The sequence below is a fragment of the Thalassophryne amazonica genome, chromosome 1, assembly GCF_902500255.1.
Source record: "Thalassophryne amazonica chromosome 1, fThaAma1.1, whole genome shotgun sequence".
NCBI classification, from domain to species: domain Eukaryota; kingdom Metazoa; phylum Chordata; class Actinopteri; order Batrachoidiformes; family Batrachoididae; genus Thalassophryne; species Thalassophryne amazonica.
This window is the reverse complement of record NC_047103.1, coordinates 158,644,668-158,668,190: the sequence shown is the minus strand read 5'-3', so window position 1 is coordinate 158,668,190 and position 23,523 is coordinate 158,644,668. Positions and strand designations below refer to the sequence as shown.

The 23,523-nt window shown below is 42.4% G+C and overlaps 1 protein-coding gene across 4 annotated transcripts in view; it reads right to left on the bottom strand.

The window, feature by feature from the left end:
• LOC117516430 (partitioning defective 3 homolog B-like) overlaps positions 1–23,523 on the bottom strand; it is a 417,292-nt gene that overhangs the window by 266,131 nt on the left and 127,638 nt on the right. For all 4 annotated transcript variants that reach the window (XM_034177373.1, XM_034177374.1, XM_034177375.1 and 1 more), the window contains exons 6-10: positions 18,075–18,161; positions 13,484–13,609; positions 6,482–6,915; positions 1,451–1,590; positions 1,247–1,375 (exon numbers count right to left, since the gene is read on the bottom strand). In XM_034177373.1, coding sequence (XP_034033264.1) covers positions 1,247–1,375; positions 1,451–1,590; positions 6,482–6,915; positions 13,484–13,609; positions 18,075–18,161 — 916 coding nt within the window. The remainder of the gene's footprint in view (positions 1–1,246; positions 1,376–1,450; positions 1,591–6,481; positions 6,916–13,483; positions 13,610–18,074; positions 18,162–23,523) is intronic.

Here is a 23,523-nt window from a genome sequence, read left to right as displayed (position 1 = left end):
ATATATCTTCATGTGTGAAAAAAAAAACAGACAAACAAAAAAAAACAGAATTCACATTAGCCCTTGGAGGAATTAGAGTCAAATGATTTTGTGGCACTTTTTTTTGGGACACATTGTATAAACCCATTTCTACCACAGTAACTTGTGCAAGGTTTTATGGGGTCTGGCGCCTTATATAGGTTATTTTTGGGGCCTTTTCTCATGGCGAGATTAGTTTCTGTTCAGGGGTAGGTACTTCTGAGTGGGCCTGAAAAAAACCATTGGGCGGGGCTTGACGCTGACTGGTTGTTAACTCAAACAGAAGACGACAACAAGAAGTACCCAGTTACAGCTGGGTGGACAGAGACGATGCACATGAAGTGTCTTGGTCAAACGAGTAGCATGACCAGGAATTGAACTCAAGTCTACATGATGGTAGTTCAGCTCCTGTGTAGGAGTGGAGTCAAAAAAGCAAATACACATAGAAAATATAAAAATATTCATATAATATTTATAAATAAATATAAATACATATAAGAAGACAGTCAGTTGTTTGCCAAACATCCCTGCCAGTAATTCTACCATGGCATTCAACTGGCTTAGTGTAAACTGGATCACTTTGGCACCTTATTTCCTGATCTAACTGCACTACTACATTGAGATTTGGGAATATAAAATATTGACAGTTTGGCATTCAGAATTTAAGACAAATAATGACAGCAGCATGCTGTACTATAAAAGACACCAACGAAAAAGACTGAAGGACTGAACTGACAGCGACTCCGCATGGATCCACTCATGTAATCCAAACATGAGGCCAGCGGGAGTAGAACAGGAAGTGAAGTGACTTGACTCGATTGAAGCTGGAGTCACGGCTGACTGGACCGGTTAACACTTCTAGTCCACACACTCATGCTCGCTGGCGTCCTTTAAGAGAACACTGACGAAAACATGACCAAACTAAACCACAGCACTTCAGAACACGAGTATATTTCATATATAATTTAATGTTGACATAAAAAAATCCAACAAATGGTGTTTCTGCTTTTGGTGCCATTTCTACTTAAAGTGTTCCATCTTTGTTGTCATTTGGCAGATTTTTTTTCCTGCTGTCTAATCTACTTCAAACCCTGACTTACAGCCTTGACACATGATGTACTTTACTGTTAAACTTTCAGAGACGGCATCATGGGAAATGCACTGAGACGATGTCAAAATATGTCAGCAGGTGGAAATATAAGACTAGGTGAAGGTCCCAGACTCTTACCAGTTCTCGAGGCAGAAAGATGTCGTCCTGCCGGGCCACCACAACGCTCACCATCTCGCCCTGCCTGGTGCTGCGCAGCATGGCCACGAGTTCTTCTTGGCTACGGCCCGTCATGTCGACGCCATTCACCTACACAGATCCAAGGTTGGTGGATTACCCACAAACCACAGGCTTCAATCTGCAGTTATGAACGGTCTGTATTACCTCTAAGATGCGGTCTCCAGGCTGCAGGCGGCCATCTTTGACTGCAGCACCTCGTGGTAGAATGTTCTTCACCAGGATTGGTCCGGGGTTGTGGACCGTCATGTCCCGGGTGACCACGGTGAAGCCCAGACCCTCTGCACCTGAGGAAACAAGCCCGTGCATGTTACAGTTTACACTGCAATCATGAATTTTGTCCATTTTTAATTTCATTTCAAAGTGTAGTCCCTTAGCATTGTTTTGTAATTCAAATTCTTTTATTCAGCACCACTATGATTTTATTTCTTAGGATTTATATAACGTCTTAATCTTATATGGCAATGTGTTCAAAATTCACCTTGTCTGAGGAAGGGGGAAAAAAATTTAAAATTTTAACCACACAGCTAAAAACTGCTATAAGACACCATGACACACTGTAGGACTCACTTTCTCGAGCACCACCAACCCCCAACCCTTTTCTTTTAATGAAAGTTGGTTAAACACCCACCTTAAATTAATTTCATGACCCCAACACATCGTAAAAAGCAAAAAAAACTGACTTTTCACTGCGATTTTTTCATCACTTCTGAGTCTTACCTGTGATCATCAGCGTGCGATGGTACCAGCAGTCGCATGACAATGATGTCAATGTGAGAGTTTGCAGTACGGCAGTTGTGGACAAGGTGGAACAAATCTGACACTGTCTGGCACTAAATGGGTGACTTATAAATGGTAAATGGACTGCATTTGTATAGCGCTTTTCCATCTGCATCTGACGCTCAAAGCGCTTTACACATCAATGCCTCACATTCACCCCGATGTCAGGGTACTGCCGTACAAGGTACTCACTGCACATCGGGAGCAACTATGGATTAAGGACCTTGCCCAAGAGCCCTTAGTGATTTGAACCGAAGATCCTCTGATCTGAAGCCCAACACATAATCAGACATTTTACTGACATACGAGGTCTATTAGAAAAATATCCGACCTTATTATTTTTTCAAAACCATATGGATTTGAATCACGTGAGATTACATCAGGACATGCTTGAACCCTCGTGGGCATGCGAGAGTTTTTTCACGCCTGTCGGTTACGTCATTTGCCTGTAGGCAGTCTGAGTGAGGAGTGGCCCACCCTCTCGTTGGTTTTTTCATTGTTTAGGAATGGCTCAGAGACTGCTGCTTTGTTTGATCAAAGTTTTTTCAAAACTGTAAGGCACAACTGAGTGGACACCATTCGATAAATTCAGCTGGTTTTCGGTAAAAATTTTAACGGCTGATGAGAGATTTTGGTCTGGTAGTATCGCCGTAAGGACGGCCCACGGTGCCTGACGGCGATCTGCGCTTCGAGGCGGCAGCGTCTCGCCGTTTCAAGTTGAAAACTTCCACATTTCAGGCTCTGTTGACCCAGTAAGTCGTCAGAGAACAGAGAACTTTCAGAAGAAGTCGGCATGAGGAGTTTATTAGGACATTCCATTGTTAACGGACATTTTGTAATGAAAGAACGTGCGGGAAGAGTCGCATGTTGGGCCGGACCCGACCGCGGTGGGGGTCGCGGACAGGAAAACACCTCCGTTGGAAACCTTAACAGGCAAGTTGGAACATGCCCAAGATGTTAACAATTTTCTCAGTTACTCACTTGTTGAAACCCATCAAAAGCCGCCTGAATTTTACAAATAGTTTTCAACACGGAGGTGTTTTTCCTGTCGCGTCGCACACAGATTTACCGAGTCGTCACGGAAACGACTCGGTGAATTTGCGCGCACGTATTTCATTAAAAAATGTCCTTAAACAGTGGAATGTCCGCATAAATTCCTCATGCCGGCCTCTTCTGAATCTTCTCTGTTCTCTCACGACATCCTGGGTCAACAGAGCCTTAAATTAGGATGTTTTTAGGTCGAAACAGGCCGACAACAGCACCTGGAAGCGCTGCATGACGTCCCGCACCGTGGGAAGTCCTTACAGCGACAGAAACACCCCATAATCTGTCATCAGCCGTTAAACTTTTCACCGAAACCAGCTGAATTTCTCGAATACTGTCCACTCGGATATTCCTCACAGGTCCAGAAAAAAGTTTGATAAAGCAACGCGCGCCGTCTCGAGCAGCGTGTCAAACAAAGGATTCAGCCGAGAGGGTGGGACCACATCTCACTCAAGGCCCGCCCACAGGGAAATGGCGTCACCGACACAGTGAAAAAACTCACGCATGCGCACGAGGGTTCAAGCATGATTGGTGTAATCGCATGTCATTCAATCCATATAGGTTTTTTTTTTATAAAACTGCCGGTTAGTTTTATAAGATACCTCGTATATGGAGAGGTGGGGCCATTCCGACTGATGTCACAGTGGCTCATGCAACACCCACCCCCACTTTAGGTAAAATTGTGCGCAGCACTCCCAGGGGGTTGCACTGTGCACATACAGTAAATCATAGGTCACAGGAGATCGCTGAGTAAATTTTGGATAAAATCTGGTCAATATTTCACATGAAGGGTTTTTAATGAATAACCATCGAGACAGGAAAGACAAGACACACCAGGTCCGCCATGTCAATTGTTGATACTAACATAATTACAGTTGCAATGTGAATTTTTCCTGTGTTGGAAGTGTCGGAGTGAAGTCAGAAATTCCAGTTCCTTGTTCCCATCAAAGGCAGCATGAACTTTGAACCTTGTGCATGTCCTCCTTCATCCATGTGTCAAAAAAAAAAGCCCTCAAACAGCAAATTCACTATATTTGTCAAAAAAATCACCCAGAAATAATTAGTTGTAATTTTGTGATACAATAACAGAAATAAAAGTTACTTTATAACCACTACATTTTATTAATTCTGTGGAAAATTTAAAAGGTGCCACACCTTTAAATGAAGTTTACAATTTCTGTCACTGTTCTTCTCTGCCTGCATCAGATGTTTGCATCTCTTCCCGCTCATCCTCTCCTGGTGGTGATTTTAGCTCATTCCTCCACATTAACTATGACTTAAGTGGCTGTTTTTCGCCGGGGAGTTTGTTGCTGGGTTCAGCCTCTGAGCTGGTACGAGAAGCCTGCGCTCCGAGCCGGATTAGACAGACTCTGCCTTTAATTTCACGTGTGAGCAGGCCGAACGGTGGCTGATGAAGGGAGGTCGAGGGAAAAGATGGAAGGTAGGAGAGGGCGGGAGGGAGAGATGGAGAGGAACCCCAGAGATATTATTGCCTTCTCTAGCTCCCCTCTCTGGGGATGCAGTGGCGATTTCCTGAAGATTTTCCTGGTGTGTTTGAGTCTACATTTATCTGTGTGTGTGTATATTTACAAGTGTGTGTATTTCAGGGATCACAGACACACACACACACACACGCACACACAAGAATGAGCCATCAACCCCCTGAGCCTCCGCCCTCTCTCTTTGTCACGGCCTCACAAGCCCCAAGCCATGAGTGAAATGTGCCTCGCCGGGTGCACGTGTGCGTGCACGAGCAGCAAAGCCGGCGTGGCGTGCTAAAGGCAGTGAGTGATGCTATCTGGTCTCCAAGCTAAGCCTCTGCATGTCCTACATTAGTGCACCTAAACCCCACTGGCTGTCAATCAAAGAGAGAAAAGAGCCTGTTGCCAGGGGAAAAGGTGTTAGCAACCCGATAATATCCTCTGCTCTGATCTTGCATCAGGTGAAAGGGATATAGAAAGAGTGAGGTAAAAAAAAAATGAAGGATGGATGGAATGGAGAAGAAAATGGAATGGATTAAAATGTGCAGAGAAGAAAAAAAAAGCAACAATAAGGCAGTGAATAGGGCTTTGAGCTGTAGCTGGAGAGTGTGGAGCCCATCTCTTCTTCTCTTTTATCCGGGGATCTTTTGCTTTCTTTGAGGACATACAACGTGCATGTGTGGGTGTGTGCATGGAGCTCAGTTACCGCAGCTCTTTCAATGCCCTAAAACAGAACAGTTCACTACAACAAAGTCGAGTCACAGCAATAGGAAGTGATTGACGTAAAGCAAGTCAATGTGAGGTTTGCAAGTGATAAACCTCATCTGAGTCTCCCTCAGCAACCACTCATTAGACACAAAGTCATTCCAGGGGTACCCAAGGATCCTTAAAAGAGACCTCATACCTCTTGGTTAATGTCCAAGTCTCACAATGATGCATTAAGACATGAAGTACCAGAACCTTAAAGACTTGGATCTTCATTCTCCTGCAAAGGTATCAGTGTCACCAAACACCTCTGTCCAGGGAACCCTGTGATTCCATAAGCTCTTCCAAAGAGACTCTCTATCTCCAAACCCCGGGATCCAAACACATGAATGTCACTGCTGAGATAAATAAATCTCTCTACAAGTTCAACACTTTCACCGCATACCAACAGACTTCAAAAGACCAAGACCAGGAGGTCATTAAAAGCAAGGATCTTACTCTTCATCCCAGACAACCACAAACAGAGAAACTCAACTCCTTACTCATGACATCCTTTGATTCCACAACGATTACAGCATCAACCTCAAAGTCTAAGTCAGTAAACCACTTCTCACCGACAAGACTTCCAAAGCTGATGGTCTCTTGAACCGACCCAACACAGTCACTGCAGCAAACTGTTTCTTACAATGGAATATGTTGCATTCGGGAAAAAACAAGTTTGAATGTTTTCAGCTGTAGATTCCATTGCTTCTTTCTGACAGTTTTGTGGAATAAATGTAAACAAGGTATGTGAGGAAAGCAGAGTTAAGCACAAAAGTACAAAATTTGAAGAAAGGGGCAAATACCTGCATGAGTAAGTCCCGAGCTAGACAAATCTCTTAACCCAGTGTGGATCAGATCTATTTTTTTTTTCCTGAATGGGTAAAACATGCATTTCATGGTTTATATTAACAATATGACTGACAGGCATTAATTTTCACTTGATCATTGGACTTGTTAAAGCAGCTAACTGTTCACAATCTGAGATGGTACAAACTATCTTAAAAACATTTTCTAACTTTGTTAGTACATTTAAACTATTCATTAACTACTACATATTCACTACTAATTTTACTCTTTTTTTAAGGTTCAATTCTAGAAACCTAAAAGTAGAATTCTTCATAGTTACCTTTCTTGAGATCAATTTTAATTCTCTTCCCACCCTTCTTGTTGCTTAGGCTGGACAGACCCGGCAGAACTGGGTTCTTGCCAGCCAGAGGGCTCCGACTGTAGGTTCTAGGGGTTGAAGAGGGGGACCCAGTCAGCGCTGGTGGTGTGGGGGAGCTTTTGTCAGAGTGAAGATCCCCTGGAGTTGTTTGAGCAGTCTTGGCATGCATGTCAGGTTGTCTTGCTTCTATTTGGTTAATGGAATCTTGTCTCAGTTCTGGCTGGGAGCCGGCTTTGGTATGGAGCAACAATGGGCTCTTGGTTCTTGAATTATTGCCGTCGGCAGTGAACAGGTGACTTATCAGGCTCTTCTCGTAGCGTGGTTTGATGGCCACGGGGAGGACTTCCAGACACACCTTTGAATGGGCCATGGCCTGACGGAAAATCTCCTGAGACCTAGTGAAAGAACGTGAAGTCATCTTTAGGAGAGCAGATTTTTTTTTTTTTCTTAAAGAATTTTATAAAACAGTCACAAATAACATCAAGCATTCTTGAGATGATCAAATACAATCAAATTTTTAGCCAATCATACAATGTTCCAATTTTGCATCAACATTTTGTTCATTTTATAAAACTAAATTAAACTCAGATCATCTACATGCCTCAGATTACTCATAATACATTCCTAATTGTTTAAATTTTCTCCTTTATGAGCATTTTGGTACGCAGGAGGAAAATTTATACCATTTGAATAAAGCCGTTGACAACGGCAATCTTTTAAATATAAATATATCACTACCTGATCCAAATTGCATGGGAAGAAATCATTGTGGGGGGGAAAAAAAAAAATCTGGAAAAAAAAAATCATCACAGTCGCTTTGACAAATTTTTGCTAATTTTGTATCATTTTCTTTTTATCCATTCATGTAGATGCATTTTCTAATAATTTATTAGTGCTTGCTTTCCATTTTAAATCACCAGCATAACCTGATTTTAATTCCCTGCACAGTATCTGATGAGAGATTTAAAAATTAGATACTTTTTGCATTTTGGACACTTCAGTAGGATTTCATTTGGCTGCTGCTGATGTTGCTATGGTCTGCCACGGCAGAAGCCACATGGATCTACATGATGACACAAATTTTACACTGGATGCCCTTCCTGATGCAACTAAAAATATATATGAAGATTGGGGAACAGCTGCCTTTTTGGGACAGAAGAACACTACAGCTGCCCTACCATGACATCTAGTCTCATACACTGATGAACACGGTGACAGTGGAGATTCTCTCTGAACAATCAGGAGGTGTCACCTCATCTCACTTGAAATGGTGACGGAGGCCATACCAAAAACAGGACCAGGTGCCAGGTCCCAGGTCCAAAGCCCGGCAGCTGAAAACCGAAAAAAGCGAGTAGGTTGAAGCTGAGCAGGTATTACGAAGTGGAAATGCACCATATAGCACTCGTGCTCTTTGTGAAGCTCGACACAGTTTCTGTCAAAGATACACGTACAGATCCAACATGGAGCGGAGCGGGAAACTGTTTTTAGTCCATGGATCAAGCGGGTTTTTGGTACCACTTAAGGGGAAAAAACGACACTTAGAATCCAGCCTCAGTGTATCATGGCCTACACAAAGTGTATGTAGCCAGGTAGGGGTCAATGAAGAATTACAGAGAGATCAAACTTTTAAAATGCTCCAATCATGTTGAAAACTATATCACATTACTTGTCTGATCATAACGATTCCAAAAAGGTATAGTTTGGACTATCTATGACGGAAAGTTCTGGAGTTATGGGGTCAAAACAGCAAAAATGGTGACAAAGGTCAATTTCAGTTTGTACAGGGGTCAAATATTAAAGTTGCTCCAATTTCAGTAAAAAAAATTATGCAAATTATTGTTTGGGTTAACAGGGTTCTAAAAAGGAATAGTTTGCACCATCTGTCATGCTTAGTTATCATGTTACAGGGTAACATGTCATGTCATAAAATTCAATGGATGTTTACCTTGTTTGACCTTTACTTTGGAGATAAAGCATTCAACACAGTCAAAACTATTCAATGTATTGATCCTTTTATTTCAACCAATAATTTGCATCATTTTTTGATGAAATTGGAGCAACTTTAACTTATGACCCTTGTACAAAGTGAAATTGACCTTTGTCACTATTTTTGCTGTTTTTACCCCATAACTCCAGAAAATTCCATCATAGATAGTCCAAACTATACCTTTTTGGAATTATTATGATCAGACAAATAATGTGATATAGTTTTCAACATGATTGGAGCATTTTAAACGTTTGACCTCTTCAATGACCCCTACCTGGCTACAGCTTCCACCCTGGGATGGCTATCATACATTTTTGTGTAGGCCACTGAGGCTTTATACTAAGTGCCATTTTTTTTCCCCCTTAAGTGGCACTGATTAGGTCAAAATTCATGACTGCTCATGGACTAGATGGCCTGTTTTCAATTTGAATCTGGCACATTGTGACTCTACCAGCTGAGTTGGGACACTGCAGTCTGGATCAGATGGAACCTGCTTCTGCAGCGTTAATGGACAACTACCAGCCCAACATTTGGACAACACAGAGACGCAGTTAAATGGATCTATTCAGCCACGGTGGAAAAGACGCAGAAAATGGAGAGCAAGAGAGACATGGAATGCTTCAGGTGTGTGCATGCTAGAAAGAACAAAAGCAAAAAGAACAAAATGAGGAGAGAGAGAAGGAGTTACTTGTGAGAGGAGATGTGGTGTGAGATAAGGCAGCTGGAAAATGGGGAAGATTTGTCTTCATCTGACAGAGGACACAAACACAAAATGCATCCTCCAAAAAAGGCTAAATGAGGTTTTTATGTGTTTTTCAGGGCGTTTACATGCGAAAACAACACACACTGTGTTGTTTTTGTAAAAATATCCATCTGTCCACACAACAGCGCTCAAACCAACAGCTGAATCTCACCTGTCAGTCAGTGAACAAAGCTGGTAAACTGAAACAAACAGCCGCCCTGAGTCTCAGCTGGTTAAATCTACATTTGGTTTAGACCCATTTGGCCACCGATTCATGCTTATTTAATTTTTTTTATATTCTAAGTGCAACTAAACATTAAAAGAAATCCATAAATCATTCCACATCATTTTTCCCCACAGTATAGATTTAAAACTTCCACATTACCCATTCCCAAACCGTGGGCCACAGTCCATCTGAGGGCTGCAAAGGTACAGTAGGAGGGCCGCAAAGTTTTACTTTTACATATTAGAGAAATAAATGCAGCTCTGCCTAATAAAACCATCAGATACATATCTACATACACGAGCGATAACATGATTCAGGAATGATGCTTTTTATTATGGAACCGTCAATTTGAGGTGATTTGATTTTTTGCTCCACAATGAAATCCAGTGAAACTCTTTGTTTACTGCAGACATTCATTTTCAGTCATAAATTATAATAAGCCAAGAGTAGGACTGCTTGGCTTCAAATGCATATTTAGGAAAAAACGGGGGCCTTCTTCAGTTTTTCCCTCTACTGTGTTGTAGAACAATGATGCTACCTCCGCTCACCTTCTGTTCACCACCGGGGGGCCACAAAACAAACAGCAGCAGAAACTGCAGCACAGAAGAAGCCAATAAGAAGAAACTGGCAAAGCACAACATTCCCGTCAGAACCAGTATGAAGCCATTCAAAAACTATGAACCGAACAAAAAGTTGAAGCAGGTACATCTGACGGTTATACCGCCCACCACTATTGGACACGGTGATTTTGTTTTTAACCTCATAAAGTTAATGTTCCAGTAACCAGTCTTAAACTTTTAAAAGAGTTTGAATATGCAAAAGCAGCAGTGAAGCAAGATTAACGCAACTGACTGATCAAGATAAAGTCAAAGCTGTGATTGGTTCAAAGTACATTTAGATCCATTCAGGGGTCTGTGTATTAATGTAGTCATATTTATTCCTTTAAAATTGATTGTTGATTCTTACCTGTTAATAGTTATGTGTGCGTGTTTAGAGGGATGTTTGGCAGTTTTTTCTCACATAGCATCCCCTATGGATGTGTTCTACAGGTATCTGGTGTAGTATTGTGCATACTTTATTTTTAATGTCCAGATTTGAAAAAAAAGGCTGAAAAACTGATCAGGTCAATTTCATGAATGTTTCATATGCTCCAAGTGTGCATTTTGATGTTGTTCCAAAAACGTTTGTTGAATGAAATATTTGTATAAATGAATATGTGTCCAGCTGGGAGGAGATCCCGGAGAAGACCCAGGACGAGGTGGAGGGATTATGTCTCCACACTGGACTGGGAACACCTCGGGATCCCCAGTCAGAGGTGGTTAATGTGGTCAGAGAAAGGGAAGTTTGGGGTCCTCTGTTGGAGCTGTTGCCCCCGTGACCCGATCCCAGATAAGTAGTTGAAGGTGTATGTATATGCAGTGGTGGGCACACTTCCGATAATCCGATAACAGATAATTATCGAAGATAATGTTTTCATTATCGGATCATCTTTTTAGATAACTTTAAAAACCATTACCGGACCAATTATCTTCCGATTAATTTTTGTCCGATAACTTTTAAACCGATAAACAAACTAAACAAAGCCGAACAGCGACAAGCATTTTTAAAATTTAAAATCAGTTCATGTTCTATCGGCATTAATGTTATTTATAAATCAAAACCATAACTCAGCATGACTTTATTTTTCAAGACCTCCGACTGACCGGAGTGTTATAATTGATAGAGAGCTGGCTTTATGCCTGCTCTCGGGTGCCTCTGTACTGGGAGCGCTGTAGTAAACAAGAGCTTCCAGCAGGGGGCAGAATGTTGAAAGAAAAAAGTGTGGTCTCATTGTTTGGGTCTGATGTTATTTTTAATATTACTAGAAGCTATTAAATTTGTTTTACTAGTACGAGGTATCTTATAAAACTAACTGGCAGTTTTATAAAACAAAAAAAAAACTATATGGATTTGACTGAAATGCGATTACAGCAATCATGCTTGAACCCTCGTGCACATGCGTGAGTTTTACATGCGTGAGTTTTTCCACGCGTGTCGGCGACGTCATTTCCCTGTGGGCAGCCTGAGTGAGATGTGGTCCCGCCCACATCGGCTGAATTCCTTTGTTTCACACGCTGCTCCAGACGGCGCGCGTTGCTTTATCAAAATTTTTTCTGGATCTGTGAGGAATATCCGAGTGGATACTATTCGAGAAATTAAGCTGGTTTTCGGTGAAAAGTTTAACGGCTGATGAGAGATTATGGGGCGTTTCTGTCGGTGTAAGGACTTCCCACAGACCGGGACGTCCTGCAGCGCTTCCAGGCGCCGTCGTTGGCCTGTTTCGACCTGAAAACATCCTAATTTAAGGCTTAATTCACCCAGGACGTCGTGAGAGAACAGAGAAGATTCAGAAGAGGCCGGCATGAGGACTTTATGCGGACATTTTTTTTAATGAAAGACGTGCGCGCAAATTCGCCGAGTCGTTTCCGTGACGACTCGGTGAATCTGTGTGCGCCGCGACAGGAAAAACACCTCCGTGTTGAAAACCATTTGTAAAATTCAGGCGGCTTTTGATGGCTTTCAACAAGTGAGTAACTGAGAAATTGTTTAACAGCTTGGGCATGTTCCAACTTGCCCGTTAAGGTTTCCAACGGAGGTGTTTTTCCTGTCGCGACCCCCCGCAGTCGGGTCCGGCCCGACATGCGACTCTGCCCGCACGTTCTTTCATTACAAAATGTCCGTTAACAATGGAATGTCCGAATAAACTCCTCATGTCGACTTCTTCTGAAAGTTCTCTGTTCTCTGACGACTTACTGGGTTAACAGAGCCTGAAATGTGGAAGTTTTCAACTTGAAATGGCGAGACGCTGCCACCTCGAAGCGCAGATCGCCGTCAGGCGCCGTGGGCCGTCCTTAAAGCGACAGTTACAGACCAAAATCTCTCATCAGCCATTAAAATTTTTACCGAAAACCAGCTGAATTTATCAAATGGTGTCCACTCAGTTGTGCCTTACAGTTTTTGAAAAAATTTTGATCAAACAAAGCAGCAGTCTCTGAGCCATTCCTAAACAATGAAAAAAAATCGACGAGAGGGTGGGCCACTCCTCACTCAAAGACTGCCCACAGGCGAATGACGTAACCGACAGGCGTGAAAAAACTCTCGCATGCCCACGAGGGTTCAAGCATGTCTGATGTAATCACACGTGATTCAAATCCATATGGTTTTTGAAAAAAATAATAAGGTCGGATACTTTTCTAATAGACCTCATAGTTGTAAATGTGCCAGAGATAATATTGGAATTTATCGGTTATCTTTAACTTCCGATACATATTTGGGTGGTTTATTGTTTTATCTTTATCGAAGATAACATTTCAGTTATCTGATTATCTGTTATCGAAGTTAATTTTTTGGTTATCTGTGCCCACCACTGTGTATATGTATGTATGAACAGGTGTGTTTGTCCAAGAAAGACACATATTCATGCCAAACTAGTCAAAACAGGTTAATCTGGTCCCTTTTATTACAGCTCCTGTAAACTGTGCAATCTTCACACTTTTGGACTGCGTCTACCTGGAACGCATCAGTTTGGGATGAAACCACTGATTTTGCCCCATTTAAATCTTTATTTTGTGCTGTGCTCCAAACACAGCTTTGATTTAGATAATTTTCTGTTTCTGTTTTAAGAGAGCTGAATAAAAACAGTAATTTGATCCTGGCTGATAAATATAACCTGTCAAGCGTGGGAGCTGTAATTCCTGTGGTTGTCCTAATCACTATTTTATGGTTGTGAGCTCATGTGGCAAAATAAACTTGAATGCACTTTAATGACAACAGCCGTCGTGTGTGTTCAGCAATATTAACTTTTTAAAAGAGTGGTCACACAGGAAGTTTACTTTTTAATTTCACTCCCTCATGCCTGTGGCAGACACGGATTTCAGACTGAAATATAGTTTTCGGATTGTACCATGAAAGAGGAACTTCCTTGTACATACTGACTGTACATTGACTGTACTTTGTAAGTGCACTTACTGTGCAAAGGTCTTGTCGTGGAGGGGTGTGTCATTGATCTGGACAATACACTCGTCCTCTTGGAAGAGATTGTCCCTCTTGGAGCGACTGTTCGCCTCAATTCCCTTAATGTAGAGGCCCAGGGGCCTATGAAGGAAAACACAAATTGCACTCATGAAGGTGAACATAAATGATTACATGCTGATATATATACTCAACAAAAATATAAATGCAACACTTTTGGTTTTGCTCCCATTTTGTATGAGATGAACTCAAAGATCTAAAACTTTTTCCACATACACAGTATCACCATTTCCCTCAAATATTGTTGACAAACCAGTCGAAATCTGTGATAGTGAGCACTTCTCCTTTGCTGAGATAATCCATCCCACCTCACAGGTGTGCCATATCAAGATGCTGATTAGACACCATGATTAGTGCACAGGTGTGCCTTAGACTGCCCACAATAAAAGGCCACTCTGAAAGGTGCAGTTTTGTTTTATTGGGGGGGATACCAGTCAGTATCTGGTGTGACCACCATTTGCCTCATGCAGTGCAACACATCTCCTTCGCATAGAGTTGATCAGGTTGTCAATTGTAGACTGTGGAATGTTGGTCCGTTCCTCTTCATTGGCTGTGCGAAGTTGCTGGATATTGGCAGGAACTGGTACACGCTGTCGTATACGCCGGTCCAGAGCATCCCAAACATGCTCAATGGGTGACCTGTCCGGTGAGTATGCCGGCCATGCAAGAACTGGGACATTTTCAGCTTCCAAGAATTGTGTACAGATCCTTGCAACATGGGGCCGTGCATTATCCTGCTGCAACATGAGGTGATGTTCTTGGATGTATGGCACAACAATGGGCCTCAGGATCTCGTCACGGTATCTCTGTGCATTCAAAATGCCATCAATAAAATGCACCTGTGTTCTTCGTCCATAAGAGACGCCTGCCCATACCATAACCCCACCGCCACCATGGGCCACTCGATCCACAACATTGACATCAGAAAACCGCTCACCCACACTATGCCACACACGCTGTCTGCCATCTGCCCTGAACAGTGTGAACCGGGATTCATCCGTGAAGAGAACACCTCTCCAATGTGCCAAACGCCAGCGAATGTGAGCATTTGCTCACTCAAGTCGGTTACGACGACGAACTGGAGTCAGGTCGAGACCCCGATGAGGACGACGAGCATGCAGATGAGCTTCCCTGAGACGGTTTCTGACAGTTTGTGCAGAAATTCTTTGGTTATGCAAACCGATTGTTTCAGCAGCTGTCCGAGTGGCTGGTCTCAGACGATCTTGGAGGTGAACATGCTGGATGTGGAGGTCCTGGGCTGGTGTGGTTACACGTGGTCTGCGGTTGTGAGGCTGGTTGGATGTATTGCCAAATTCTCTGAAATGCCTTTGGAGACGGCTTATGGTAGAGAAATGAACATTCAATACATGAGCAACAGCTCTGGTTGACATTCCTGCTGTCAGCATGCCAATTGCACGCTCCATCAAATCTTGCGACATCTGTGGCATTGTGCTGTGTGATAAAACTGCACTTTTCAGAGTGGCCTTTTATTGTGGGCAGTCTAAGGCACACCTGTGCATTAATCATGGTGTCTAATCAGCATCTTGATATGGCACACCTGTGAGGTGGGATGGATTATCTCAGCAAAGGAGAAGTGCTCAGTATCACAGATTTAGACTGGTTTGTGAACAATATTTGAGGGAAATGGTGATATTGTGTATGTGGAAAAAGTTTTAGATCTTTGAGTTCATCTCATACAAAATGGGAGCAAAACCAAAAGTGTTGCGTTTATATTTTTGTTGAGTATATATATATATATATATATATATATATATATATATATATACACACACACACACACACACACACACACTTTGACACCCATCACTATGTGATGTGATGGAATATTACAGCTTGATTTCAATGAACACAGTATGTTGCAACAGCAATAATAATTAAAAACCTAAGAACCGTCTTATTGTAAGTAACTTATGCTGACTTGGTAACATATAAATAAACTGAACTTAATTAAACCGCTTCTTGTCACCACTGAATACACAAAAATGTATTGTGAAGTGTGTGGCGACACACCTACTCATCGATAGTCAACTTTTAAACCCTGTGGAGAGTAACTAACCGTATAATTTGTCATTGTATAAAGTTTATATACATTTAAACATGCATGTTTACCTTTATATGGATTTTCTCAGTGCTACCTGACACTTTTCTTGACATTTTCATCTATATAGTGGTGACAAGATGTGGCTTACTAAGAGAGTGTATGACTTGCCCCATGCCATTACAAAAATAGGTCTTTTAGCCCATGATGCTGTTTGCATTGTAAATCAATAATGCAGTGATTTACAGAATTTTCTGAAGTATAGATAGTGGGTTTTTATGAGTTTGCGAGGTCTAGCGACATACTGTTGTGCAACTTACACTGCATCCAGAAAGTATTCAAAGCACTTCATTTTTACCACATTTTTTATGTTACAGCCTTATTCCAAAATAGATGAAATGTTTTCCTCAGAATTCTACATACAATAAATACCCTATAATGACAATGTGAAATTTTTTTAATTGTAAATATTTTCACAAATTTATTAAAAATTTAAAAAAGAAAACTAAGAAATCACATGTACACAAGTATTCACAGTTTTTGTCATGAAGCTTAACATTGAGCCCCTCCTGTTTCCATTGATCATACTTGAGATGTTTCTACAGCTTAACTGGAGTCCACCAGTGGTAATTTCAGTTGAGTGGACATGATTTGAAAAGGCACACACCTGTCTACATATAAGGTCCCGCAGTTGTCAGTGCATGTCAGAGCACAAACCAAGCATGAAGTCAAAGGAATTGTCTGTAGACCTCAGAGACAGGATTGTCTCAAGGCACAAATCTGGGGAAGGGAACAGAAACAATTTTGCTGCTTTGAAAGTCCCAGTGAACACAGTGGCCTCCATCATCTGTAAATAGAAGAAGTTTGGATCCACCGGGACTTTTCGTAGAGCTGGCCACCCGTCTAAACTGAGTGATCAGGGGAGCAATCTTGGTGACCTCAGAGAGGTAACCAAGAACCCGATGGTCAGTCTGTCAGAACTCCAACATTCCTCTGTAGAGAGAGGAGAACCTTTGAAAAGGACAACCATCTCTGCAGCAATCCACCAATCAGGCCTGTATGGTAGAATGGCCAGATGAAAGTCACTCCTTAGTAAAACACACATGGCAGCCTGCCTGGAGTTTGCCAAAAAGCACCTGGAGGACTCTCAGACCACAAGAAGCAAAACTCTCTGGTCTGAGGAGACCAGAGAGGTGTGAATACTTACGTACACGTGATTTCTTCTTTTTTTTTTTTTTTTTTTTATGAATCTGCAAAAATAAATACAAAATAAAATAAAATTCTTGTTGTCATTATGGGGTGTTGTGAGTAGAATTTTGAGGGGAACAATGAATTTACTCCATTCTGGAATAAGACTGTAACATAAAATGTGTAAAAAGTGAAGCATTGTGAATACTTTCCGGATGCACTGTACATAGTGAAAAATCACATGTCCATTAATAATAATAATAAACTGTGTAAAATAGGGTTCTTTTTTTGTCTGAGTGAAAACATGACCCCCAAAATGTCTAATATAGCTCATTTTGGTCAAACTTCCCCTTTAAGGCACTAACACACTATGCAGCGTGGTAATAGCTTGGTAAAACTGGGGCGGGGTGGGGGGGGGGGGGGGGGGGGGGGGGGGATCGATATTTGTTACTCTTATTTTGAAGAAAAAAAAAAAAATCAGGCCATTCTTGAGAGAATGGAAATTCTCAAGTTAAAAGAAAAACTTAGCTGACAATGCGAATTTTGAGAGTTGTGTTGAAAAGAAAAAGGTTTCAGATTATTACAAATTTATAAGTCAACATTGCGATATTTTCATTAAAGCTACAGTATGTAGGATCTAGTGTCATGTCGTGGTGAGGTTGCAGATCATATTATACAGTCACCAGCCATGACTGACGGCGCTTCATGCTCTCCTGCTTTCTCGTGTGATCCCCTATTTCACAAAAGTGAGGATTTTCAAACTTGTTAGCCTGCACTAACAACAAGTAAACAGTGTATATGGGAACAACCACCGAGTACTCTTCTTTTTACTTCACTCTGCAGGCAGTGCTACAAAATGCGAAAGACTGAGTAATTATGTTCCTTTTGGGTTACTTTGGCAACATGGCAATGCAACATGGGGGCCTCCATGAGGGAGCCGCTCCTATGTAGAAATGAAGGGCTTATTGTAAGCTTATGAAAAGACAGATTGGTTGTTGCAGGTAATTACACATTAATGAACACATGGTTGTGTATGCTATATTCTGTTTCTACTAATACACACCCTGAAATCCTCCACACTGTAGCTTTAACAATGTCTGATAGTGATACAGTGCAAATACAGTGTGGCTAGATCTTGTAGTAACATTATACACTCTGTGTGTGTGTGTGTGTGTGTGTGTGTGTGTGTGTGTGTGTGTGTGTGTGTGTGTGTGTGTGTGTGTGTGTGTGTGTGTGTGTGTGTGTGTGTGTGTGTGTGTGTGTGTGTGTGCGCATGCTTACCGTCCACTGAGTGAGGAGCAGTAAGGGACCACATGGATACCCAGCGGTTCTTCGTCACCTGGAAGCGTCACCGTCCTCGTCAAGGTACTGTCAAATAAACACAAACACCTTACTTTACACTCTTTGGTTAAAAAGGCCAAGCAGCGTCTGCACTTTCTCCACAGGTTAAAAAGTGCCCATCTCAGCCTGCCTGTCCTCACCTCCTTCTATAGAGGAACAGTAGAGAGTGTTCTAACCAGTAGAATCTCTCTGTGGCATTAAAGTAGCAGCCTTGCAGACAGGAAGGCATTGGAGAGGGTTGTGAGGGCAGCAGAGAAGATTATTAGGACCAGGCTGCCAATCATTGGTGAACTGGCAGAACAGCACTACTTGTCCAGGACAAGAAGGATAATCAGGGATACTTCACATCCCTTTAACAAACTGTTTTCCCTCCTGCTCTCAGGTAGACACCTTAGGTGCAAAACACACAAATTCACGGACAGCTTTTACCTAACTGCCATAAGACAGTTAAATACAAATCGATAGAACTGTGCAATATAGAATGTAGGATATAGAATACACTGTAGCATCTGGTAGCAACTTTATCCTTGTACCATCTTCATATGTGCACTATCCTGTATCCTTTATTTATTTATTGTATGCTGTGTATACTTTTTTTTTTCTTCAAACCCAATTTATCACAATCACACACCTTGGATTTTTATTCTTTGCTTTTATTCTGTCTTTTTATTTATTCATGGAGTACATCGATATTTTGTTCTGTGACAGCATCTGTGATGTTTTTACTGAATGACAATAAAACAAGTGTTAGTCTAAAAACATGATGACCATACTGTAAGTCGACTGCAGCTGTCAGATCAGAGGTCACCAGCTCTGCTCCTGGAGGGCACCTGCCCTGCATGTTTTCTGTGTGACCCTGCTGCAACCACAGCAGAATCTGGTGTTTCCGAGCTCTTGATTGGCTCAACCCAACTGACATTATTTAGCAGAGGGCGGAGCAGGGAGAGTTGGACAGCATGCAGAGCAAGTGCCCTTGCTCTACATGCACAGGTCTAAACATAAACTATTCTGCGTGCATGCATCATTTCCTCCTGGCTGCACTGACAGGATGGAACACAGGCTGCTGCTTCACCTTTTATCTAAACCTGCTTCTCACCCAAGCAGTGAGTGGACAACAGCAGGGAGCAGGAGACAGACAGAGGAGGAGATAGAGATGGAACACGACGACGTTCTCCAATAATCTCTACAGCACTTAGAATTGTGGCTTTTAACGGGAGGTAAACAATGACAATCCTACTGAAGATAAACAAGAAGAAGGCTGCTTGGGGGGGAACTGGTTAGCTGAGACAGACAACAGCAGTGCATGATGAGATTACAATGAAAAAACATTAAGAATATATGAAAACCATTAATGTCATGTTTTATGAGTGTGCAGGTAATTGAGCTTGTGCAGCCTGTGGCTTTAATGCCTAGTTTACACATAGACGGTTTTGTCGGTGGGCAGTACGTAGACCGAAGTTCGCAGTAGTTCCGGCTGTTTTCGCGGTGGAAAGGGGCGGAGCATTTCGACGGCGTTTTGGCCGCCGTACTATCCGCAAATACGCGGATAAAAAGCCGCTACAACCGCCGAATAAAGCGGCATTTTGACGCCGTAGCATCCAGCACACGTCAGGCAACGGGGGTTAATACCCAGTTCTATCCTTTACAATCGCAGGTTAAGACGCGCGTGAGAACGGCAGTGTTCTGCTGCCGCCGATAATGCCCTGTGTACCGCTGGATTTATCCAGGGAAATCCTGCGTTACTCCAGGAACTTTTGCATATAGGCACCGCCCCCAGAGTATAATAGGCTGAAGCCTCTGTCACTGCAGGGGGAGGGAGATCATACTCAGCCTTTTCTTCTCCTTCCTTTTTCCCCTCCTCAACGTGTTGCTCCGTCTCCACCACAGGGCTACCCTCTGCTTCTGAACCAGACCTCTTGGTAAGTCCTTGCCGCTGCCAATTTTCTTTTAGGAGGCATACTGGAGCTTCTCTGCAAAAATATCTGGAGCTGGCCGCGAGTGAGAGGCCTGCATGCAGAGCGCTAGCGTTTTTATACTGAACGCCGCCTATCGGCTGTTTGGAACGCCGTTAACCGGGAGGTGGCGTTTAGAACGGCGTACTGTCTGCTAGCGCCGCCATTTTGGCTGCCTCTGTCGCTGGTTAAAACGCCCTTGAGGACGCCGATGTGGGCTCTATCGCCGTTTTACACGCCGTGGATTAGGGATACAACGCCGGCTGCCAATTACAGCGGTGTAAAGTGCGGCACTTCAGGAAGGGGCAGGATGAAACAGCGATTAATAAGTATCAAACGCCGTTGTTAGCGTTGTCTCCGTCACGCAAATTCTCCGGGAGCGCTCCCGGAATTATTCGACATGTTGAATAATTTTTTCGACGATTCCCGGTAAAGCCGGAACTAAGCCACGCCCCCTAGTGCCGGCGTTAACAACGGCGTTTGATCCTTAAGATGGCCAAAAACTCTTCCGGGACGCTTCCGGGAGCTCTTACCATCTATGTGTAAACAGGGCTTAAGCGACCAATGCTCAGGTTACACATCAACACAGAATGCCCAAATCAAAATTTCAATAAAGTCTTAAGTCATGCTGCTGTTTTGCATTTACTTATCAATGAATAAACCTCATCCACTAATGCATGGCATATAATTTTCTTGTGCAATTATATATACTGTATATAAAATGTAAATTATAAGTTGCCTTAGTTAAACCAAATGTAAGACTTGGCACAAACTCACAAAAACACAGATAATGTTTCTGCTCAGTAGAGCTGATTTCCTGTGTATACTTCAGCCAAAGGCCATCCAACCTGCCAGACCAGGTCAGGGTGCCAGATCTACATCAAACTCAACTTTTAGACAGTCAACACACATCCTCCAACTTTGAAGTCCAGATATGTACATTACTGAGTTTAATGTTGTTGGATTTTTTATTTTGTTTTCTTTTGGTAGGACAGAAAATTAATTTCATAGGGTCAAGTCACAGAGCAGGGTGCGATACTATCCTTGGCCTGTACTGTTCTATGATGCTCTGGCACATGGATATCACAAAAAAACAAACAAAAAACAAAACAAGCCCCAAAATGTAAATGGTTTTCATCATGCTAGACTAGCACTGCATCTTATCTGTCCCAGAATGATAACATATCTTTATATTGCAAAAGAAAGCACTTATTCATCGAATAAGTATTTCTATGTTTGTTGTTATCCACATAAACACCCAAAATTAAGGTCTTTCTTGCAGGGTGTTACCTTCTATATCAAGTCTCTGCGTACACTTTGCAACTTGGTGTGGCAAAGATGCTGATCATGGGCGCACAAAACTCATTAAACACAGGGACTAATTGTATCGTTTTGTGCAAAGTAGAATTTATTTATTTCTCTCTCACAGTGAAGCTCTTAGACCAGGGGTGGGCAATCATGTGCCATAAAGGGCCGAGACACTGCAGGTTTTCCGTGCAACCAATCGCCTCAGCAGGTGATTTCATTAATGATCAGGTGTCTCAGCAGGTGATTTCATTGACAACCAGGTGTTTATGTTCAGAGCAGAAGCTCATCAGCAACCCACCTGCTGAGGTGATTGGTTACATGGAAAACCTGAAGTGTCTCGGCCCTCGATGCCCACCCCTGTCTTAGACGGTCCACACCTCCTGGTCATGTGTCCCTGTACGTATAAAGATGGAACACTGTGTGTACGGTGCCTTTCCTCTGAAATATGTATTTTTGCATTGCATTCTTTACACCTCATACCAAACGTTCGCTGCATCACTATCCAATACCGACTGTCTTGTGACAAAGAATGGTCAAAAAGGAGTCTTCTCAGGTGGCGACCATGCATGTGGTTGAAACTGATGAAGGCGTTTCATCTTACAGCTCCAACAAAAGCCACTCAAATGCACAACAAGACATAACGTGTGTGTGTCAGTGTGAAATAAAAGTGGGGAAAGTGAAGTTCAAGGTTTATGTGTTGCTGACATGTACAAAACCTCAAGGACTCCCTGGAATCATTATAACACACTCCTCTGTCACTGTCACCCTGCTCTCGTTAACCTCCACCAGGGTGGTGCACGTACTGTACACACAAACACACACGTTCAATTTGCATTCTTATTGCTACATCCATTGCACACTCGCAAACACCATCACTCACATTCCTCCAAATTAAATTCACAGTTACACACATGCATCAAATTTGCATCTATTAGGGCACGCGGCTACGTCTAAATTACACATGTGCAAAAGACGTGAACGGTATGCACACAGCATCCTTGAAAGCACATTAAGTGACGGTAAACAATCAAGACGGGACAAGATGAGCACATGCACGCGTGCACAGGTACAACCGTGGCCAAGGATGATGTGTATTATTCAGAGTGTGGATGATGGAAAACCCACACGGCACATTCACATTCATACAAAAAAAAACAAACAAGCTCATCAGAGGCAGCCACAGCTTGTTAGCGCCACACGCTAATATGCAGAATAGCACCACTCATTTTAGCATCCCACTGACACAAACAAACACAGTTGTTCCATTGTGGGGGAGCAGAGGTGCAGTGGAACAGATGAAAAGAGCAAGGAGGAGCGAGACAGATGGAGCTCCCTCTCTTGGTTGACTTCCTCTGCATCAACGTAAGGCGAGTGCCTAACAGACTCGCTTCCGGGACTCACTGAAAATGTGCCTTCGCCCGCTTACCACAGCTTCTTCGACCGCCAACCATCTGTTACCATGGCAAACTATCTGTGAGAACCGTGCCGCCATTGTATCACAGGCCCCTGTCAAAACACCACTGTACTGTAAATTCCTAAAAAAAACACCAGTTCTTCCTCAAGCCGAGTCTGGTGGGACTTTATTAAAAACAACACTTCGAAAACTGAAGATAAGTGGCTACTATTGACATCAAAAAAACTGTAGTGGACAAGACGGGTAGTGGGCTGTGGCATGCATGTGACAGACCCACAACCCAAAAGTAACATAGAAGTTGCCATGGTGAGCACCCGTGTTCATCTAGTGTGGACACTCACAAATCGGTTTAAAAAAAAAGTTAATCTGGACAGAGGACACAATCACAGGAGAGACACCAAAACTGATTATTTTAATACACGGGGTGTGCCGATCAGATACTTGCCAAAATTACTGGTTCAGATATCAGAAATTAACAAAATAAATGAATAAATAATCTGAGTCTTCTAAGTCCTCTGTACATGTTTTCCTTTAGGAGAGTAGATCATTTTGTTCACCCTTCGAGTTGATGTTTTGTTATATGGCAACGTTAGCAAAGCACATCCAGACAAATGTATTTATTAACAGATTAGCAGATTAGTTGTTAAAACAATACTGGACTGGTACTGGTATCGGCAGACCCAGAAGGTTCCAGAATACTCTGTTTAGTAAAAAA